This window comes from Chenopodium quinoa, unplaced genomic scaffold (genome assembly GCF_001683475.1).
Source record: "Chenopodium quinoa cultivar QQ74 unplaced genomic scaffold, ASM168347v1, whole genome shotgun sequence".
Taxonomy (NCBI): domain Eukaryota; kingdom Viridiplantae; phylum Streptophyta; class Magnoliopsida; order Caryophyllales; family Amaranthaceae; genus Chenopodium; species Chenopodium quinoa.
In genome coordinates this window covers 391,002-412,495 of record NW_018742306.1, presented here as the reverse complement: position 1 = coordinate 412,495, position 21,494 = coordinate 391,002, and the positions used below count along the sequence as shown (strand labels likewise).

Sequence of the window (21,494 nt, the reverse complement as noted above, 5' to 3'; positions counted from 1 at the left end):
TTATTACAACGACAACAACAACAACAACAACAACAACAACAACAATAATAATAATAATAATAATCAATAAGTAATAAATAATAATAATAATAATAATAATAATAATCAATAAATAATAATAATAATACTAATAATAATACTAATAATAATAATCAATAAATAATAATGATAATCATCAATAAATAATAATAATAACAACAATAATAATAATAATAATAATAATAATCAATAAATAATAATAATAATTAATAAATAATAATAATAATAATAATAATATGTACATTTGTATATACACATATGTATAGTAATAAATAATCAATAAATAATCAAAGATCACTAATCCGTAGTTAAAAAACACTAATTAATAAGTTCAGTTCAGTTCAGCTCAGTTCAGTTCAGTTCAGTTCAGCTGAGTTCAGTCAATCGGAACAGGCCCTTAGCTGAATTGAATTAAAGTGAATGGAGCTGAAGTGAGCTCAACTGAATTGTTTATGAAAAGAAGGTTATTACTCCGTAGGAACTGAACTAAACTGAAATTAAGCGGAAGAGAACAGACTCTTACTCCCTCTGTTTTTAAATACTTGTTCAATTTCTATTTTTTGTATAATTCATTTCTCCTACTTTAACTAATGTTTGTAATTTTTATATAAGAATAAATATAATCTTGTGGATACTTATTGGAATCGTCTCAATGAATAAATTATTAATTTTCAGTTGTTATAATTTAAATTTGTTCATAATTTAAGATATAATTGATAAAAAAAATAGCATCGGCATGCGTACCAAAGAGAAATGGAACAAGTACTTTAAAAATGAAAGGAGTACTTCGTAGTATTCTCTTCGTCTCTAAGGATGGCAATTGAGCGGTGCGGTGCGGGTACCCCCTCCCCATACGTACCCGCACCTGCTAAAAAAATTTATACTCATCACCACCTACTCGCGGCGGGTAAAATTTTAACACCCATATCCGCCTAAGCGAGTAAAAACCTAGATTTACCACCCATGTGGATATCCACCACCCGCTTTTTACATGCCAACCTAACAACATTTGCTTAATAAATTTTCTATAAATATGTCATTTTGCCATATCTAAATTGTTGTAAATACATAATTTAATAGCATATTATACAAGGTAGCAATCAATTTGTGATAAAAAAATAATAGTAGTAATAAGTTGGCGGATAACTAGGCGAGTAGGCGGGTAACTAGGTGGGTAGGTGGGTAATTGGCAGGTAGACGGGTAATAGGCAGCTATGGCATCAAATCCACCACCCACCCGCTACCCATAGTGGGTATGACTTTTGTACCCATACCTGCCTACTTACCCGCCAAAGTTAGACCCATATCTGCTCCAACTGGGGAGGATGCGGTGTAGGACCCGCATTTTAATACCCCCCTGTCATCCCTAGGGGTGTCCGTTCGGTTTTCGGTTTGGATTTAGTCCAAATCCGATCCAATCCGAACTATAATTCGGTTTTCAATTTTCCGATCCGATCCGAATTTCTCTCCCAATTCAATCCGATCCAATCCGAATTAAATTTAGGTTATTTGGATCCGATCTGAAAATCCGAATTATAAGACATTATTTTTTAGCGCCTAATACGATTATAAAAATAAAGCTGTAATATAAATAAAAGTCTTCAAAATCATGATTAAAATAAGTAGCTCAACATCAAGTCATTAGTTAATTAATACAAAGTCCCCCTAATTTATTTTATGTCATAGCAAGTATTTGAGCTAAACTTCAAAAAAACAAATAAATCCATATTTATACAAGCTTAATTTTACAATTCGGTTTTCGGTTTGGATCGGATCCAATTAGGGTCAATCCGATCCAATCCGAAAATCCGAATTTTCAAAAAATCTCAATCCGATTTAAAGTTTGGATTCGATCCGAATTGATAATTCGGTTTGGATTGGATTGAATTTCGGTTTTAATCCGAATTATGAACACCCCTAGTCATCCCTAGTCTATAAGGGCTTGTTCTGTTCAGCTTAATTCAGTTCGGTTCACTTCAGTTTAGCTCAATTCAGTTCTTTTGCTAATTTATTTATTTTATATGATTTAGCTAATGATATTGTTAATAAGAATTTAATTAAGGCATGCCTTTGGGTCGATCTTTTCAAGTTCATCTTTATGGGCATGTTCTCTTAAGCTTAATTTCAGTTTAGCTCAATTCAATTCCCTTCCTAATTTTTTTCTTCTCATTAACAATTCATTTTAGCTTAGTTCAGTTCAATTTAGCTCCAATTAATTCAGTTTAGTTCATCTCAGTTCAGTAAATCAAAATAGGCCCTATGTCTAATGTATATTTGGAAATTGTTTTTGTTTCATTTTTTTAGGAGCCAAACTATTACAGTAGAAAATCACAGACAATAATTAACATGAAAATAAAATAAATTAAAAAAAATATTAATGGATTAATTTTGAACTTCATTTTATTTTTCATAATTATTAGTGGATTAATGTCATTACTAATCCATAGTTAAAAATCATTAATTTATAGTCAAATATTTCTATTCAACTCCAATCAGTTCAGTTCCCTTTAGTTGTTTATAGTAAATAGAAACCGGCCCTAAATAACAGTAGGATATATTTAGGATTTGTTTGTTTGATATGGAAATCTAGGAGGAAATTTTTATGAATATCGGAAATGGAGTGGAAAGAAAATGAATAAAAATAAGAAAATGAATTATTTAACCATTATCCTTTTCATTTATTTGATTTAAACATGGAAATGAATTACCTAGACCTAATTCTCTTTAGTTTTGTTTGAGTTGGGTTAGAGTAATTAATTGTTATCTTAGCTTTAGAGAGGTAACAAATGGGTGAAAACGAGCCTTTTAACCAAACACATGGTAACAATAACGGTTTAATTATCAATAATCAATAACAAAAAGACACACCGACAATGATACGTGTCATCTTCAAGTGTGTTCTAACTTAGCATAATTTGTGACATATGGACTATTTTTTTTAGGAAAGACATTATGTACTTATGTTTATCTTAAGGCTTGTTTATGATCGTTTTTTGTGGTTATCGTAGGGCTTGTTTAAGATTGTCACAGTCTTTCAGTCTATGGCTGGATTTTCCCCCCACACACAAAAACACACACACACACACAAGGCTTTTTATACTTAACATCAAAAAAAAAAAAAACTTTTCAATGCCCCCTCTTATATCTTAACCTTAACCTTTTGAATTAAGACAACGCCACAAAACATGGGAAGATAACTATCTTATGGCTTGTTTATGATCGCTTTTTTTTTAAAAAAAAAAAAGAAAATAAAATAGAGTAAGTTTTTTACTTTTGTGTTATCAGTTTTCAATTTTTCAAAATTATTATGATTTTAAAATATATATGGTCACTCTTGTTTTTAAATCAACCCATATAATACCTTATATGCATCGATATCTAGTTTATAAAAACACAAATCATTCATGCACCATGTCACTGTAATTTTATGAAATGAAGATTAAGTTCTCTCAAAAATAAGAGGGAAAAAAAAAATGAAACCAAGATTAAAATTATTAATGGATAAAAACAAAATTAACTTTGAAACTTTGATCAAAGTCTAAAACCCACTTGTCAAAAAAAAAAAAAAAAAAAAAAAAAAAAAAAAAAAAATCTAAAACCAAATTAAGCCTTCACAGTTTAATAAAAATCATGAAATAAACAAAGTTAACTACGGATTAAAAGTAGCCGTAACCCAAGATCCAACATATTATTGTGACTAGAAAAGAAGGGACACAAGTAGCATAAGTCGTGACTTATGACCGAAAATGAGGCTATACTTGTCTTTGAAAGTAATACAAACAATTATTCTAAATCCCATTTTAATTAAGCAATCCAGGTACAATATAGCTGGTTTGGCTGTACTCCTGTACATAATTGATTTACATAATTTATTATTCCGTACTTTGTAGTATTTTTTTGTAAAGGAAGTACGGAGTACAAAATAACATTAGGATTAGGCATATCTTCACTCAAAACTTTAATTTAACATATCAAAAAGTAAGAAAACTTGTTATCGATGAAAGGCGCGTGTGTATGTGCACATTATTCTTGTATACTCTGTATAAAACAAAAATCAACAGAGGTGAGGCAGTCAACGAGTATATTGTGGTATTGCCCACAAGTGATGGGATAGTATTGCTTTGGTGTTGGTGGTGAATGAACGTAAGACATTTCAGGCCCATCATCTATCAACATGCAAGTCACCTCACACCCGGCTCTATCAACAAAGTCGAGCACATATACAATGTCAAATACATTTAAGCGCACATATATTGTGGTATACTCCTTTTGTTCGGAATTAATAGTCATGATGCCTTTTGTTGTTGTCTAAATTTAGTATTTTCCTTACAGAAAATTAATAGCTTTACCAATACGGTATATCCTTTCATCCTACGAAGAAAAGGATTGCATCGACATGATAACTATTTAAGGACAGAACAATTAGTCTTTCGTATTGGGTAATTTTAACAGGCTGAATCAGATTTACTGTACAGCAGTTCTAGTTCAATTGAAAAATATTCAGGTTGGGGATTGCTGAGTTTGTGATATTGTAGTATTTGGTGCAGAATCAGACATGAGTGAGATAATGTCGAACCAAACAGTCAGGTAGAACAGAAATCCCAAACCTTTTTCGATCTGTAATTCAGCAGCATTCAACCAAACACGAACACCATTATCGAAAGCTTTAGAACGGAGGGCTTACATACAAGCAGATGCTGATATACTATAAAGAAAAAATGTAAAACAATTGGACTGCTAATCTAATCTTACAGGTCAAAATCATGTTTGTATAACAAAGGCAGATATGTCCATCAACCACCCCAGGAAAACTGCCGCACTTTAGCATTTGTGCAGCATCCCTAGGCATTGTCCTACTTCCTAAGACAATAGCATACAATTCCTTTCTGTAATCCAAAAGAAGTGAGGCATCACTCAAGACAAAAACCTAGGGGGAAATAAGAAAAACCAAAACTTTGGAGCAGAAGATAGACAAGCCTCGATTTTCATCAAATCTTGTGAAGTCCAATGTTCAAGTCAGAGGATATAGAGACGAGAAGTGGCAACGTGGGGTGCCACTCAGCTTTAAAAACCCGTTTATGATGAGCTTTCACAGATTGAGAAGGCTTGTGAGAGTTGTATCTGATATCAAATACATGGATCATTGGGTCTGCTGAACCTGAAGTGAGGTACAGACCATCAGGAGACCATGCCTGGTTAATCAAAGCTGACTGAGACTCACTGCTTTCTTGCTTCCACCCAAATGCATGAAGTTCTGAGTTCCGAAGCCTAATATCAAACAGTCGAAGTTGCCTTTCTGGGGTCCTGTAACATAATGCATAACTCATAAGAAGCAAGACACATAGAATTTTGGGACGAGGGCAGCTTCAAGTTTTTGGGATCATCAGATTACCAGATAAAGTACTGCGAAACAATAAAGATTTCAATCTCCTCTAACAGAGCTAAATTCAACTCTAATATCCAGAAGTTTTCCACAATTTCAAGCTAAAAGAACCTTTCAAGCTTCATGAATAATGACCAGGGACAAGATAACATATAATTTCATTTCATCTCAACCCTGTTGGCCTGTCTTAGAGAAACCAGAACATAAATTCAAAACACTTAATTTCATATGGTTATAAGATGCAAAAGTTCAGATTACAGCAATGCATTAGAAGCTTGAATAACAGAACATTCTGTTAAGTGGTCTTCTTATAGTTACTTTCAATTACCTAGAACTCTCAGAAGTGTACACCACACAAGCTCGAGCTTTGAAGGGAAAAAGAGACAACCCAACTGAATCCATCAGTTCAACCACAATTCCATTTAAGAATTAATTCCAATATAGTAGAAGCCTGGTTTAGACATAATGCAAAAAAGATGCAACTTGGAGCCGGCGCAATGAAACAACATGCAGAGTTGTTTGCATGATGGTTCAATTGTGATAATCATTTTTTTTTTTTTGGGTGTTTAGAGAGCTACAAGGGCGGGGGTGAGAATTGATCCCAAGATCTCTTAGAAGCGGGAGGGAAGCTCTAAACACTTGAGCTATTAAATATTTTCAAAGTCAGATATGCTATACAGTAAATATACCATCTCTACCTTTCTTTCTCTCCTCCCTAAAACCCTAGTCCCCAAGATGGTTGGAACCCCTAGAAGAAGGCTGCATCATGGGGAAATGAGAAGACAAAGGGTGAGTAAAGTGTCATATATTAGTTTTATTGGAAATGAAGTTGATTTTGACATGTTAGATACATGTGTGGTTGAGTTTAATGTCAATTGTAGATGCCTAAAGTCTATCAAATAATGAAATCATCTATCAATTCCAAAAACAAACAATACTCATAGTTCAAATACCTCACTGCTCTATTAGCTTTTCATTGCCACTTTATGAGGTGATAGTTCAGCTAATTGGCCTGCAACCACCAGCTTGTCCAGGTATCACAACATTGGCTGATTCACACAGTATGGATTCCTAATGCAGGCAAGGAAAAGTAAAAGTGTGAAGCACATCACTACCTCCTACCCACTTCACATATTCTCATATCCTCTTGCAGAATTTTTTTTACACCCCCCCCCCCTTCGAATTTAAAACTGTATACTAAGCAGCACTTCAATATAACAGAATATACCTCCGTTTCTTATTATGTGCAACAAAGGGGAATTATTTGTGAGACATAAAATATTCCTTTGTTGCACATAATAAGAAAACGGAGGTAGTAAAAGAATATCATTGCATGATTAAGGATGCCATTTACCCTGTCTGAACCATGAAAAGGTGGTAGTCACATGGATTAGGAAGCACACTCATGCATTTGCTATCTATTTGGTGTTTGTAATCCGCCCTTCCAGCAAGCACATCATATCCAATTATTCTCTTATCTGCACCAGCAGACACTACCATTTGCTTGTGGCGCATCCCAGCAACTCCCATGACTGCAGATGAATGAAGATTCCTATGCAATGTCTTTGGTTTCCATACATCACCACCATCTTTCTCATTCCAAGATATGACAGCATGATCACTACCACCTGTCATAAAACAAGTATCATCCCAAGGAATGAATGCAACACTATTGATGATACCCTTAATGTGCGGCTTCTCCTCCAGGAAAGACACGCGAGCTCTCTGTCAAAGTCATAAAAGTCAGGCATCTTTCAAATCTCAAAATTTTACAGAAACATTAACAATCTATGGTACAATAATATAACAAGAGGGTGAAACACAGAAGTAGTCCAGTACCTGGCTTTTGTTCAAATTCAGCACTGATATCTGGTTATCCCCACCATCGGCACTATATACGGCAACTAGCCTATTCCCTTCCGGATGCCAAGCTATATCTTCAGGCCATCTCCTCTGTTTTGGAGATAGACATTCTGTAGAGCTCAGAAGAGTTGCACCTGATCTAGATTATAGTACAAAAACATGCAAATACCAATCAGCACCTAAAAGCTGTAAGCTTAGGACAAGGAGCTGATAAAGGAAAGTAATGCTAGCACATTCACTAAGCTTTTTGAGCTACACTCAATCCCCTTATATCTCCATTCTTGATTGCAGCTTGGATTAATGCTTTTGTGTTCATTTACATGTCTGTTCAAACAATACTGTAGAAATATATACATATCATATCATATCAATAAGTAATCATAATTACAAGAGCTGGGTGAAGTAGAGTTTACATACTGACATTCTTAGGCATAAAATCTAGATAAAAAGATGGTTATCTTTCCACATAACATGTTTCAACCAAGCAATTATACAAAGTTGAATGTTTTTGTTTTTTTTTTTTTTAAAAAAAAAAAAAAAAAAAAAAAAAAAAAAAAAAAAAAAAAAAAACTAAATTGAAACTGATCAAGATATCAACAATTTAACACCAAGTTAGTTTCCATGGAGAAGTCCTACTTCACTAGAGCAAGTGAGCAACCATATAAGCTCACTTATGCCTCAACTATCAAACTCCAAGATAAAGAATTAAACACATTTGTGATTCAAAGATAAGGGATTGAGATGCCCCTTGCATTCACATATACAATGTTTTCCTAATACAAATTATTTTGTTAGTGTTCATGCAAAGTTGCAAACGACATATCGCTAATTTGGGTTTGTATCTTTCATCACATGAAATATTAACCATAAGCATAGCCTCAATCATAGACTCATTTCATTGAACTCCAACCTCAAAACAAAATGGGAAAAGGCAAATATAAAAATAAAAATAAAAAAAGGAAAGGCATAAAAAAGGAAGAAAGGACAAGTTTTATGTTTCATCAAGCACATTTCATCCTCCCATCCATTCCTAAAGACACATCAGAGCTACCTTTACAACATTAACAATATTAAAAGAACACGACACAAGTCACATAAAGGATAAGGATCACAATTTGACTAGGAGGCACGATGGGGAAAAAAGCATTTAAAAATTAAACATGTTTTTATATATGCACCAATGTACAGAACTTCTGATGCTTTTTATTTCATTGAATATTCCACATCTGAATTGCCTCGTGATAACAGATTATTTCACTCAAGATTCCATCAGAAATCAACAATAAGTACAATACATGGAACAATCTTAAAAACAGATAAGAGAGTCAGATATTACATACCCTTTAGCCTGGATCTGCCATAAATTCACCATTCCATCAAGTGCACTGGAGCATATCAACAACACAAAATGACATATTTAGCAGCTTGTGACTTGGTAAAAAATCATTTAAGAAAATGCAGATAATATTCCTTCCATCACAGGAAACAGCATGTTTAGACTTTAGAGCCACCACTAGCAATTAGCACATCGACACATCCTTTATGCCAATGCTGATGGGCTAATATCTAATGCTGAGTCAATCTATCTCTGTCCTCCTGAACAAGAGTGTTAACATCCATGACAGCTTTTCTAAATGGATAGATACCTGTTAACACTTGGTTATTTTGTATCATTTGATCAGAAGGGTGAGATGTCAACTTCATAGTTTTGACTAAAATGTTCTACTCTTTCTTAAAGATAAACCTTACAAATACAGTACTTGTGAAGGAATAAACTATCATAGGATTAATGGAAAAACTTCAGAGGACCCTTACAAACATGGTACTTGTGATGTAATAAACTATGGTAGGATCAAGGAAAAATCTTCAAGTTCCAGTATCACTAATGATTGTTACAATTTCCAAATCTCTTAAGCACATGAACTTGCAAACTAGAGATTCATTTCACATCTTCTCTACTGATGAATTGTCACAACAGAATAAAACTGATGCCCAGAATACATTTAAAATTTTTGAAAAAAGTAAATAAGGCAATTAGAGAACTGTAAAGGCAAACCAAGTTAGATCGCTACCTGGTAATGAAGAGCTTATCAATCACAGGACATATAGTCAGACTTCTGAGCTTCCTTTTATGCTGACTTGAGATATGAGTACTTGCATAGCTCTGAATCATAGTTGGTGAAGAAGAGCTGCGTACTTTGGATGTTAATTCAATATGTTCTTTGCATTCTGTAAACACCATTGTGTGAGGAATTAGCATATTACTTTCAGCATGGGAACCCAAGAAGCTAAAAACTATTACTACAACCAATAATTCCATTATGTAGGCAGGTATATCTTACCAAGCTTCCTCTTTGCCCCTACAACCTGAGACTTTGCATCTTCTGATCTAGGAGTTCCATGAGATCTATCTCCTCTTTCCTTCACAGGACTATCATGACGACTGGGTGAAGCTTTTGGACCATGAGATTTATCTCCTCTTGCCTTCACAGGACTATCATAGCGACTGGGTGATGCTATTGTACCATGAGATCTATCTCCTCTTGCCTTCACAGGACTATCATGACGACTGGGAGAAGCTTTTGGACCAGTGTCAGCCACAGTCATTGGCCGGGATGATTTTTGGTTAGCACCTGGAATCAAAAGTTGTGGTTTGGATTGCAACTGACGCTGGGAGGAACCTCCATTCACTGGATTAGATCTATGCTCCTTTTTAAGACCAAGCGGAATATTCCACTTAATGTCACTTATTTTGCGCCGAACATTAACCAACTTATTTTGTGAATCATCTAATCTCTGTTGTGCTTGTTTAAGCTGCAGAATTTTCCTAAAAAATTAGGCAGTGGTTCCTTCGAGATTTGTTGAACAAAATCCTAAGTTATCATCAGCAAAATATACCCCAAACGATGAAAAGAGATCATAGGTAAATTTTCAGTATGTTTCGTCAAAAGTTATAGCTTCTAAAAGATGTAAATGGCCACCCAAATAAATTCTAGGCAGAATGCTTTTAGTTCCAAGCTTCTCACTCTTGTCTAGATAAAGCACAGATAAAAAATTCCCTTCAAGAACTCTTGACAACTTTCCAACCTCAACATCCGTAGGCCTCATTCAGCACCTTTGCTGATATATGCAATACAATCTACAGTATTGCCTATCTACTATAGGTTCCATATTCCTCATCTACAAAATTCCCTTTCCCGTTTCAAACTTAAAGTCTGTATTCTATGTCATTTCCCAATATGATAATTATTAGTATGGAGTATTTCTTTACTTTAAAGATGTGAAAAAAAAGTTTGTAGTTCTAACAGTTCTTGTCTAATTATAATGGATTGGGAGAAAGAAAAAACCAAGTAAAAAGGGAAAATAATTTGATACCAAAGCTCCTTTTTTATGGTATCAATTCATTTCTGCACCAAATTAACCGGAATTCGAGAAAATTGAGAAAGCTAACAAGAGTTTATTTCATTTCCTTACCATTGAACTCTCCAAACCCTTAAAATAGAAAGTAAATTCCCCTTTCTTCCTAATCACTAAACCTAAGTACGTTTAACAACAAGAACAATAATTTCTTCCCTATCTTTTCACTTCCTTTTTCTCCCTTCCTTTATTTCCGTCACCAATCGGTGGTGCCCAAGCAACTTTTTACAAGATACAACTTTTCTATGAACAAAAGGAAAAGAAGAACAACATTTAGCATTGTAAAATGAAAATGTTCACTTTTCCAATTATAAATTTCTGACAAAATATTTCCAAATTGATCCCTTTACAAACTTAAACACAATCATACATTCACACTCATTTAAATCAACCCTAATTCATATATTGCATACCCATTATGATAAACAACAAAAAAAAACCCAAAATTCAACAACCCAAATCATCAAATCATCAAAAATTCAAGAACCCATCACCAAACATCAAAATAATACAAGAATTACAAATCCTAAAACCCATTAAATTCTCATACAAAATAATGCAGTAAATTCAAACAATTAAACAAGAAATGAAAATTGAAGAAAACCTGAGTTTGGTAATAAGCGATGCGAGTTTTAAGATGTTCAACTTCTTTGGCACGATGTTCAATAAGAGCAACAAGGGCTTCTTCTTGTTCATCATATCTGCTAGTACTAGCACTTCCATCATCATCAGAATCATCATTAACAACATCATTATCATTATTTTTGGTAATACTATAGTTGTTAATGGTTAAATTTTTGTTATCATCTTCAGCATCTGAATCAATCTCTCTTTTGGGTTTCTTTAGTATTCCTCCGCCGTTCATTTCGCTCATTTTTCTCTCTCCTCTTCTCTTCCTTGGTGGTTGCGGTTGCTGCTGCCACAAAGTTAAACTGAAAACTCAAATATAAGGCGGTCCATTTTTGGGTGTAGGTATTATTTATTCATTCACGTTTTTTTTAATATTTAAAATTAAATTACGAGTTTTAAGATACCGTCTCAAAATAAAAGTCTCGTTTAGTTTTAAAAACAAAATTTTTGAAGAGTAACTCATAAATATGTATGGGTCATCCATGATGAACCGGTTGAGCCGTCATTACCCTCTATGTCGTTATCTTTTACAGAGTACTCATTAGGTGCAATTGGAAAAATATCAAAAATTACTTTATTTATTAGATCATGCTCAACTACTTATGTTAATATGTGAAATTTAACATGATATATGTCTTAATTTGTAAAGAATTATGCCAAAATGAAAAGTAGAATGTGAAGACTTGTGGTTAAAAGTTACAAAAACATTTTCTCTATATTTAAAGGTTAAATTACTTATGATCAACAACTTCCGACTTCTACTTTGAATTTTCATTGTTAGATTTTATACTAGTTTTTAATATATACTGCGAGTACCTTTGTTTCATACTATTATTTGCAACAAATGAATTTGAGCGGACTTTTTTAGGTTGTCAAACAGCCAAAAAATGTATTTGGTAATTGGTTTTTTAGTCAGGAAAAAAGCTTGCTTTTAAGCCAAAATGAAAAAGCTGCTTTGAGTAGCTTTTTTGTTGGCTTTTGGCTTGTTGGCCCACAAATTATCTAATAAATAGCCAACAACCAACAATTAATTTACCAAACACTTTTATAAACAGTCAGCTTAAATAGCTAATTTCAAAAGCCATTATAAACAGCCAAACATTCCAGCTGGTCAAACAAGCCAAGTGAATCAGCCAACAGCCAACCTCCAACATCCATTTGCCAAACAAAGCCAAAATTTGTTTGTGAGTGTCAATTGGAAGGAAAAAAATATAGAGATTCATGTGAATATCAGAATATGTGATAATGTCTTCAAAAAAAAAGTGATAATAATAATAATAATAATAATAATAATAATAATAATAATAATAATAATAATAATAATAATAATAATAACAATAATTTGTTTGCTTGCCACCTTACCTTTTTCTTATGGTGGTTTGGGTGTCTATTCGGCGGGTGGTGTTCGACATTATGCTTTCCTTGCCTCGCGTCTGCAGTCTTCTGGTCTTCAGGTTAAGCTTCTTTGCAATTATGGTATTGTTGATCCAGGACCGGTCTTCGATGGTGCTCTTAGACTTTTTAACAGAGCTGTGGAGATTGACCTTATAAGTAACCCTAGTGAGATCGCTGCCCCTAGTCTCATGAAAAACTTGGCAGATATATATTTCACGAAGGTCACTGCATCTGTGGATTCCAATTTCTCCTTAACTCAGCGTCAGGTAGCCTTATGAAAGTCCAACAGGGGGATCACTCTTCGGCCTGGTTGTGCACGGTCCCGATATCGGGTTTGGGTCAAACTATGAATGGTAAGAATTACCGTATTGTTCTTTGCTACCGGTTGGGTGTTCCTTTGTTCTCCGTTTCAACACCGTGTTCAACTAGCTCAAGGGTTTTTTACGGAGATATTTATGGGGATCATGCAGTGTCTTGTGGTGGGATGGTGGGTATTAAACATCTGCACAACGTTGTTCGTGACACCCTTGTTGATATTTGTTTTCGGTATGGGATTTCTGCTCGAAAGGAGGTTAACGTTGGGTTGACTGAAGGGAACGACGGGGCTATTCGACCAGTAGTTGCGTTGCTTTATTCCTGGGATAGAGGCCTTGATGTATGTGTTGACTTGACTGGGTCTTCACCTTTAACGCAATCGGGGTTGTCTGACTTTGTCCCTGGTCGTGTTGTGTCGGCGGCGGCTCAGCTGAAGCGGGACAAGTACGGGGCGCGTTGCAGGGCTATTGGCTATGGTTTTCTTTCTTTCTCCTTTTCTTCGTTGGGGGAAAATTAGAGAAGGATGATATTGCGTTGCTGAAGCAGGTTCAAGCGTTCGCTACTCAGATAGTGCTCGTGCAGCTGCTCACATCTTTAGCAGGATCGGGTTCGCTATAGCTAAAAGGGTGGGGGCCCAGATTGTATCTCGGCTTCCTACCAATCTCTTGTAAATTGATTGACTTTGTAGGTTTTTTTGAAATTTTATAATAATAATAATAATAATAATAATAATAATAATAATAATAATAATAATAATAATAATAATAATAATAATAATAATAATAATTCTCTTGCTAATTCTCTTGAAATTTGTGATTTGTTCTATACTAATTTGTGTGTTCTTTATGATTGTTTTTGCCATTAGTTTAATCAAATACAAAGTTATATACCCTATGTCTTGTATATATCCATTGTTTAGTAACAAAAATTTCTTTTTTTGAATGGTAAATCAAAGATGTAGGCTCCACTTGTTTGGATGAAAATATTTTATATGGAAAGTGTTTTCTAAACAAAACAATTTTGAATGAAAACATTATTGTGAAAATATACGAGAACAATAATTTTAATGATAATTTGTAGGTTACAACTCTCTTAGATGATTCCTTTCTTCAAAGGGCTAGGGTTTTGATATTTGTTTATAGTAAAGGGTCTTGTCGGTTTAATCCATACTATGTACCTATAATATTTGGTAGTAGGGAGGAGATGGGGTCTTTGTGACTTGTTCCATTTGAACCTCAATTAAACCCTAAAAACGACCCTATTTATATAGTGTCATAGAGTAGTAAACAAGATATCTATCAAATATTCTACGAGATCTTGAAGATAATATCTTTGATAGTATCTCCTTATTTACAAATATCTGACACCTAATAATTAACAAAATTTCGGTGTCAACAACTGTTTCTACATATACTTAGTACCACTGAATGCAAATATAGTACCATTACATGCAAACATTGTATCACTGAATGTTCAATGATACTCTTTGATCATCCAATGGTAGTAACAATCACCCAATACTACTACTCTAAATTCATAATATGCATTTACGTGTAATTATACCCTTGCCCCTTGTCTGCATTTCTCTATGCATAATAAAACTTCATTAGGACAAGCTCATCAAAGTCTCAAAGGACGGTGATCTATGTGGCATGTTTACTTGTATAAAAATGGATTTTATAGACGGATTGTTATTCATTTTAGAAAGAGAAATATTGTGAAATTGTCTAACGATGATGACTTGTGAAGAGACTAGGGTAACTTTCAAATGCTTCACAAGTCATCATCGTTACCCTAGTCTCATTAAAATAAGGTAATTTTGACAGAAATTTAACTGAAATACATAATTAAAGTTACGGTTGCAACTTTTAAAAAGTAGGATGCTACCATTGAGAATCCAAAAAAAAAAAAAAAATGGCTACTATCGAAAATAAGCAATAGTAGAAGGCTACTGTTGAGAATTTTCCTTATTTAAATCTATACTAAAAACAAAGTTAATTCACCAATGAGTCTCTATAGATTCTATCTAGACTTTGGAGTAGCTAACAATATATACTAGGTTAGCACTCGTGCGATGCACGGATTTACCAGTTTTTTTTTATCTTTGAATATATATATATATATAAAAATATATATATAATATATATATATATATATATATAGTGAGTTTAAAATGTTCATAAGTTCAATTTAATTGACCTCAACTATGCTAACAACTTATAACTCTTATAAAGACTCCAACAACCTAATATCAACATAAATTGTTTGTTTTTGCTCGAACTTGTTCCTCATTAGAAAAAAAAAATCAAAATACATTAAAAAAATAGTACTATTTTAAATTAATTATCTAAATAATAGCTACATATTTAAAATTAATTAGCATTTTGTTTTAAAAAATAATAATAATTAGCATTTGAGCGGGAAATCTTTTCATAAAATAGCGCCACATGTACAACTTTGAAAAAATATGTCATCAGCGGTTGCTATTTTAGTATTAGTTATAGATAGATTAAATTCTAAAGCTAATTGCTATAGTATTCTGCAATATGAAACTAACATATGTTTTTTTTTGTTCCACCAGTTTTACCCTTTGGGTTAATCTAGATTCGGGATCAGTTCTGGATGGTTATGTTCCAATCCCCTCCTAATTATTATTGCAGGGGATCAAACACACGATTCTTCCTATCAAGTGTCCAAGTGCAGTCCCAAACTCCCAATCACCACTACATCAACAACCAATCGGCAATTAACATGTGTTGTGGCATCTCAATTAGAGATTCCCGGCCTTCAAATTGTGCATCCTAATTCTTAAGTTTTCATTTGGCGCAGCCAAGTCTTGTTTGATTCTAGATTCTCATTTTTACGCCAATAGTCAAGAGTGCCCTTCTATACTTATACCTAACCACTGGAAGAGAATTGGATTTCTCATCTTTCCTTTATCATTGAAATATGATCACATCTAAGGTTTGGTAAGGGTTACAAATACAAGTATTACTGTATTAGGCTAGCAAACTTAATGTTTACAAACCAATCTACCGTCAAAAACAGGAATGATAACGAGTTCTCGACTACCCATCAGGCCATCATCAATAAGCTCAACACATAATTGCACAATTTGCAATTCATTCTCCTTTGGCAACATTAAGGACCTTCACTTTTAAATAATTTGTGGATTTCTATTCAAAAAAAAAAAAAAAAAATAATAATTTGTGGATTCAACGGACTTGACCCAATTGCATCAAACAATGCTTCCTCTGATCCAAGGTACCTGCATAGAAGTACTGAATCTTATACGTAGTACAAAACTAACAAAAGTTGAGAACCTTGAGATTAACTCTTCCTTCATCAACTTTTGGCACTTATTATCATCTTTTCATCATATTCTCACAAGTTTTTCTACAATCTAAAAATTGTTAATAATAATAACTACTACGTATTAATTTGTTATTAAAGTCCAAAACAAAACTCTAGAGGATAATTATTAATTTACACCCATTAGTCTTTATAAAGCTAGCTCAGACAATGGCTAATTTACAGGATTGATAAAAATTTCGGGTCATGGGAGCTTCAAAAAGTGCTTCCTCAAAGCACTCCACAATTGAATACTGTGTAGGTATAGGCTACAAACATTAGCAGTTATAAGTTCAAAGAGCAGTTTGATGAGCGCAAAACTTCAAGGACATACTTGTTTCTGCATCTCATTATCTCATGGCCCTCCTACAAAAACAGCTTCATTAAGAAACCAAGTGATCCTTCCAGCAGCAAGGGTTTTCAGCTGAGTGAGCGATGTTTGTCTATTGTTATAACTCATACGCCATTGGAGTTAGCTCCTGAAATGTGACAAGGTGAACAGTTAGCCTAATTTTTTTTATGCACGAGCGACTTCATCACAGCCACTATCCAAACTCAAAATTGTGCAAGCCACATTAAAGATCAGACAAAACCAATGCATGGCTTGACAAATGTTGAGGAGTTGATTAAATGGACAGTTTCCTGCAGACTCACTAGCAGAGGCGATGATGAATGGTTACTTTTTCTTTGTCTGCTAGGAGAGAGGGAAAGCAGCATAACATGAAAGGGAAATATATTTGATACCAAATCTAAGGGGGGGGAAAAAAAAAAAAAAAAAAACTTTACCAGGCTTCAATGCTTGATCAGCTTCTTTATTAAGAAATGACAATAGACCATCATATGCGAATATTCAAAGTTTGTAGCATTGAAGCACCCCAAGCCGGAATCCTTGGGCTAGCTAGCCATGTTGATGGCTTGACGGAATGTCATGAACATCACGACGATAAGAGCAGGGGAATAAACTCATTAGAAATAGTTCTCTGCTTTTCATTTTTAGTTTGATCCATGTGAGTTCATCGATGCAATCAGAAAGGTATCACTAAATTTTCATTGTTCTGTCCACTTGCTCACTACGAGAAAGGTTTCACCATCACATATCAATGAACATTTTACTTGTAACAAGCATCATACAACAAGATCCACCTCATCAATATCAGGAGGAACCACATCTAATCTCAACATGCTTCGGTATTGTTCTGGAACAGGCGCACCTGCCTGCACACACAGCTCTACCACAGCTGGAGCCTTGCCATAGTATCTTTTTAAATTGTTGCATAAGGGTGGGCCAGAAGGATCTCGAACATGCCAGACATAGTTGGGGCCCACAAGATCATCTATGGTTGCCTCTTGCCACGCATGCAAACCATCACGAGACTGGTGCCTACTGGCTTTGCACATCCTCAGCTTGTGTCCTTTGGGACCCACCTGAACCTCAGGGCAGTAACCACACGTCCATACTGAGTATTTCTCCATGATCTTTCGTGCACCTGATATCATCTCAAACCAAGATGCCATTGTCCCAATGCTCAATTCTTTTAAGCTTCCTCCCTTCTCAGGATTCAGTTGTACCAATGGATGAATAAGGTCTTTTATAGAATCACCTTTAATATCTTCTACTTCTGTCATGAAACCAGAATCAATTTTGAGATTATCATTACTATGACCTTTATCGTGATTTGCATTACTCTCACCCATTTCAGGATCAAAGTCTACGATTCTTCCTTCAATGCAGTATACAGGTTTTGTTCTCCTCCTCACAGGATACTGTTCTAGATTAACACCAGCTTGTATACAGAGTTCCAATATTGCAGAGATGCGATGGACATCAAATCTCTCATTATGGATAACTCTTGGTTTCCCAACGCGGTCATTAAGGTGGACGCATTTGGGAAAGTAGATTACATCAGTTAAGCGTCCTTTTTTCCAATCATGCATAGCACGGCGGAAACCACTCCCAGGTCCAGTACATGTACGTATTTCATGCCCAACATGGCCAATATGAATTTCTGAGCAGAACCTGAAACAAACCAAAGTCATCTACATGTACTGGGGAAAATAAACGAGCCAATAATTAACTGACTACAACTCACAATTAAAAATACTGTCACATCGTTTAGAGAAGCTTAGGCTAAGCCGACAAGCCCAAATAATGGTTATCTGTTGATGCACCATCTAAGAGTTTCAATTACTGTTTATATATATATATATATATATATATCAAACTAAGGTTTTTTTTTTTCTTTGTTGTCTCCAGATGTTGCAACACATATTGGCTGCTATCATAGTGTTACATTCATATAACTGGACAGCTGCTATGACTGTTTGTCTCATGTTTAGCATCCAAGAAACATAAAACATAAGAGTAGATATTGTGTATCTGTTAACACTATCTACTCTTATGTTTTATGTTTCTTGGATGCCAAACATGAGGCAAACAGTCATAGCAGCTGTCCAGTTATATGAATGTAATGCTCTAAACAATACAGTAGCTATTATCAACCGAGTCAGTAAAACAGTCACAGATAGATGCATTGAGTCGATTTTGCTATCCATCATGGCAGAAGTTAAAACCATTTTCACAGAAATTACCATCAATACACAATAAGTTGGAGTACCATTCTTACTACTATGTCAACTAAGACTTTTTTTTTCAATAAATTACAAGATGTGTTCATAAAAAAATCCTACATGTAAAACATGGTATTAGATATAGCTTGAAGCACCCTGATTTTAAAAACAAATGACAAGTTGATAGAACAGCAAATAACTTTCTTTGGCTAATGATTATTAACGGTTTGTTTGGGTAATGTTAAGGGAAGGAAAAGAAAGAGAGGGAGGGGAAGGAATACGGATGAGTTTTCCTTCCAAATTTCTTCACTATTGGAGGGATCGTTTTCTTAGAATTTAATCCCTTTATTTCTCTCCCCTCCAATTCCCTTCTCCCTAATTTTTTTTATCCAAATGAAAGAAACTCCCACCCTCCATTTTCCTTCCCTTCCTTTCCCTCCATTTCCTTCAATCCAAACACACTATAAATAGTAACAATCATAAATGACTCGAAAAATTCAACAGATAAATTTATATTAAGTAACCGAGAAATACTAGTGAAAACAACTTTCCAAGTTCAAGAACCAATCTTTCTACACAATGGTGTAGTTACTGGAGAACAACTTATTGAAAAATAACGCAATATACAAATCTAACCTGCATCGGAGAACAGGTATGAAGGAAAGGAGCTTTGAGACGCCAATGAGAAGTGACTCTCGTGCCCAATAAACTCGTCTAGACACTTCCACAAGCTCAGGAACAAGAAGGCCATTATCAGGGGGATGCTCAAGGACTCGACAAGGATTCAATCTCATCAATTCCCTTTCCTCCTTAGCTCTCTTTATAAGGGTTTTCATGGGAGTTACATACGGCTTCCTCTCCGATTTGCATCGAGGAGGCCCCGGTAAATCTAAATACAATGGATCATCAACTTCTGCTCCAAAGGGAATCACCCTTACATCCTCCCCATCAACACCGCTGCCTCCATGACAATGTCGGCTTACACAATAAAGGTAACAGCGAATGTATTGATGTAACTTGATTTTCTTCACCAAACTCATGACAATTTTCACATATTTAAGCTGAAAATCCAAGCTCGTTTTACATCAAAAATCAATCTTATAAAAAAACCCACCTTATTAATTCGAAATTAAACCCATCCTCAAAAGACAACACAACTAAGAAATACATGTCATAAACTACACACTAAAAATATTCTCATAATCTAAAAATGACCCCCATACTAAACCCACAAAATAATTAAACCAGTAGAAGCAAGAAAACAACACCCAAATCAATGAAACTGAAAGTTAACACTCACAAGTTATAAACACCAACGCCTGCAACATGGTAAGAATTTATAACCCAATAGTTCAATAATCAATTCACTTTAGAAGAACCCTAAATTGAATTAAATTAACGATTAACGCTAGATTTTGAAATTGATATTCGATAATTGAAAAAAATAAATACAAAAAAAGTTACCTCAGAAGCTAACTCATTGCTCACAACTCACAAGCCGCTTTAATGGAGGAGAAATGCAGCGGGGTGAACTTTAATTATACGAAGTACGGTATTTGGTTTTAAGTTTTACGGTATTTGGTTTTAAGTTTTTAACTTCAATTACAATATACTTCCTTTTTTTTTTTTTTTTTTTTTTGAAATTTCCATTGGTACACCTGGTTTTGACTTTTCCCATTAATGCACTTCTAAATTTTTGCCTTCCCATCGGTACACAATGGTTTGATTTTTTTCCCAACCGTGACTAACACCGTTAAAAGTATTTCATTAAGTTAAAATAATTAAGGAAAATATTATAATAAGTTTTGGGAGTCATATTATATCTTAAAGAACCAAATTAACCTCGAAATTAGCAAAAAAATAACGCAAATGTCTCATATGCGTGTCAAAAATGTCTCGATTTGCGTGTCGATACTTTTTTGTGTTAATTATTATTCGATTATGGTTTTAGGGGTCATTTTGACCCTTTATGAATCTAAACCGAACTCGAAATTGTCAAAAAATTAACGAAAGTATCTCATTTTGCATGTCACAATATTTCTTACTGATCCGTATTTTTTTTTTGTCATGACACGCAAAATGAGACATTTTCGCTAATTTTTTTTAACAATTTCGAGTTCGATTTAGATCCATAAAGGATCAAAATGACCCCTAAAACCTTAACCGAACAATTAATATCATAAAAAGTAACGACACGTAAATCGAGACATTTTTTAACACGCATATGAGACATTTACGTTTTTTTTTTGCTAATTTGTGGATAATTTGGATCATTATGGACTAACATGACCCCCAAAACTTTAACCGAACAATATTCAACACGCAAATCGAGACATTAGATGTTTAAAAGGGGTATTATAGTCTTTTCCTTAATTATTTTAACTTAGTGAAATACTTTTTAACGGTGTTAGTCACGGTTGGGAAAAAGACCAAACCATGGGTGTACCGATGGGAAGTAAAAAATTTAAGAGTGTATCAATGGGAAAAGTCAGAACCACGGATGTACCAATGGGAATTTCTTTTTTTTTTTTTT

General features: G+C 34.2%; 2 protein-coding genes across 4 annotated transcripts; both read right to left on the bottom strand.

Annotated features, from left to right (window-relative positions):
• Positions 1 to 4,758: 4,758 nt before the first annotated feature.
• Positions 4,759 to 11,656, bottom strand: LOC110687008. Its single transcript, XM_021863645.1, has 7 exons — positions 11,307 to 11,656; positions 9,628 to 10,099; positions 9,358 to 9,514; positions 8,626 to 8,670; positions 7,262 to 7,424; positions 6,777 to 7,147; positions 4,759 to 5,343 (listed from the first exon to the last, which is right to left on the bottom strand). Exons 1-7 carry the CDS (start codon positions 11,574 to 11,576, stop codon positions 5,028 to 5,030), a joined length of 1,794 nt encoding a protein of 597 aa, XP_021719337.1. The 5' UTR covers positions 11,577 to 11,656; the 3' UTR covers positions 4,759 to 5,027.
• A 5,159-nt stretch (positions 11,657 to 16,815) lies between these two features.
• On the bottom strand, positions 16,816 to 20,559 carry LOC110686992 (APO protein 3, mitochondrial-like). Of its 3 annotated transcripts, none has more exons than XM_021863636.1 (4): positions 20,426 to 20,559; positions 19,598 to 20,022; positions 17,180 to 18,410; positions 16,816 to 16,872 (listed from the first exon to the last, which is right to left on the bottom strand). In XM_021863636.1, the coding sequence occupies exons 2-3, from the start codon at positions 19,999 to 20,001 to the stop codon at positions 17,519 to 17,521; spliced, it is 1,296 nt and encodes a 431-aa protein (XP_021719328.1). In that variant the 5' UTR covers positions 20,002 to 20,022; positions 20,426 to 20,559; the 3' UTR covers positions 16,816 to 16,872; positions 17,180 to 17,518. The 3 variants fall into 3 exon arrangements, with proteins under 3 accessions (XP_021719328.1, XP_021719325.1, XP_021719321.1); XM_021863633.1 differs by having other exon boundaries at positions 19,598 to 20,280; positions 20,426 to 20,546; XM_021863629.1 differs by having other exon boundaries at positions 19,598 to 20,546.
• Positions 20,560 to 21,494: the final 935 nt, after the last annotated feature.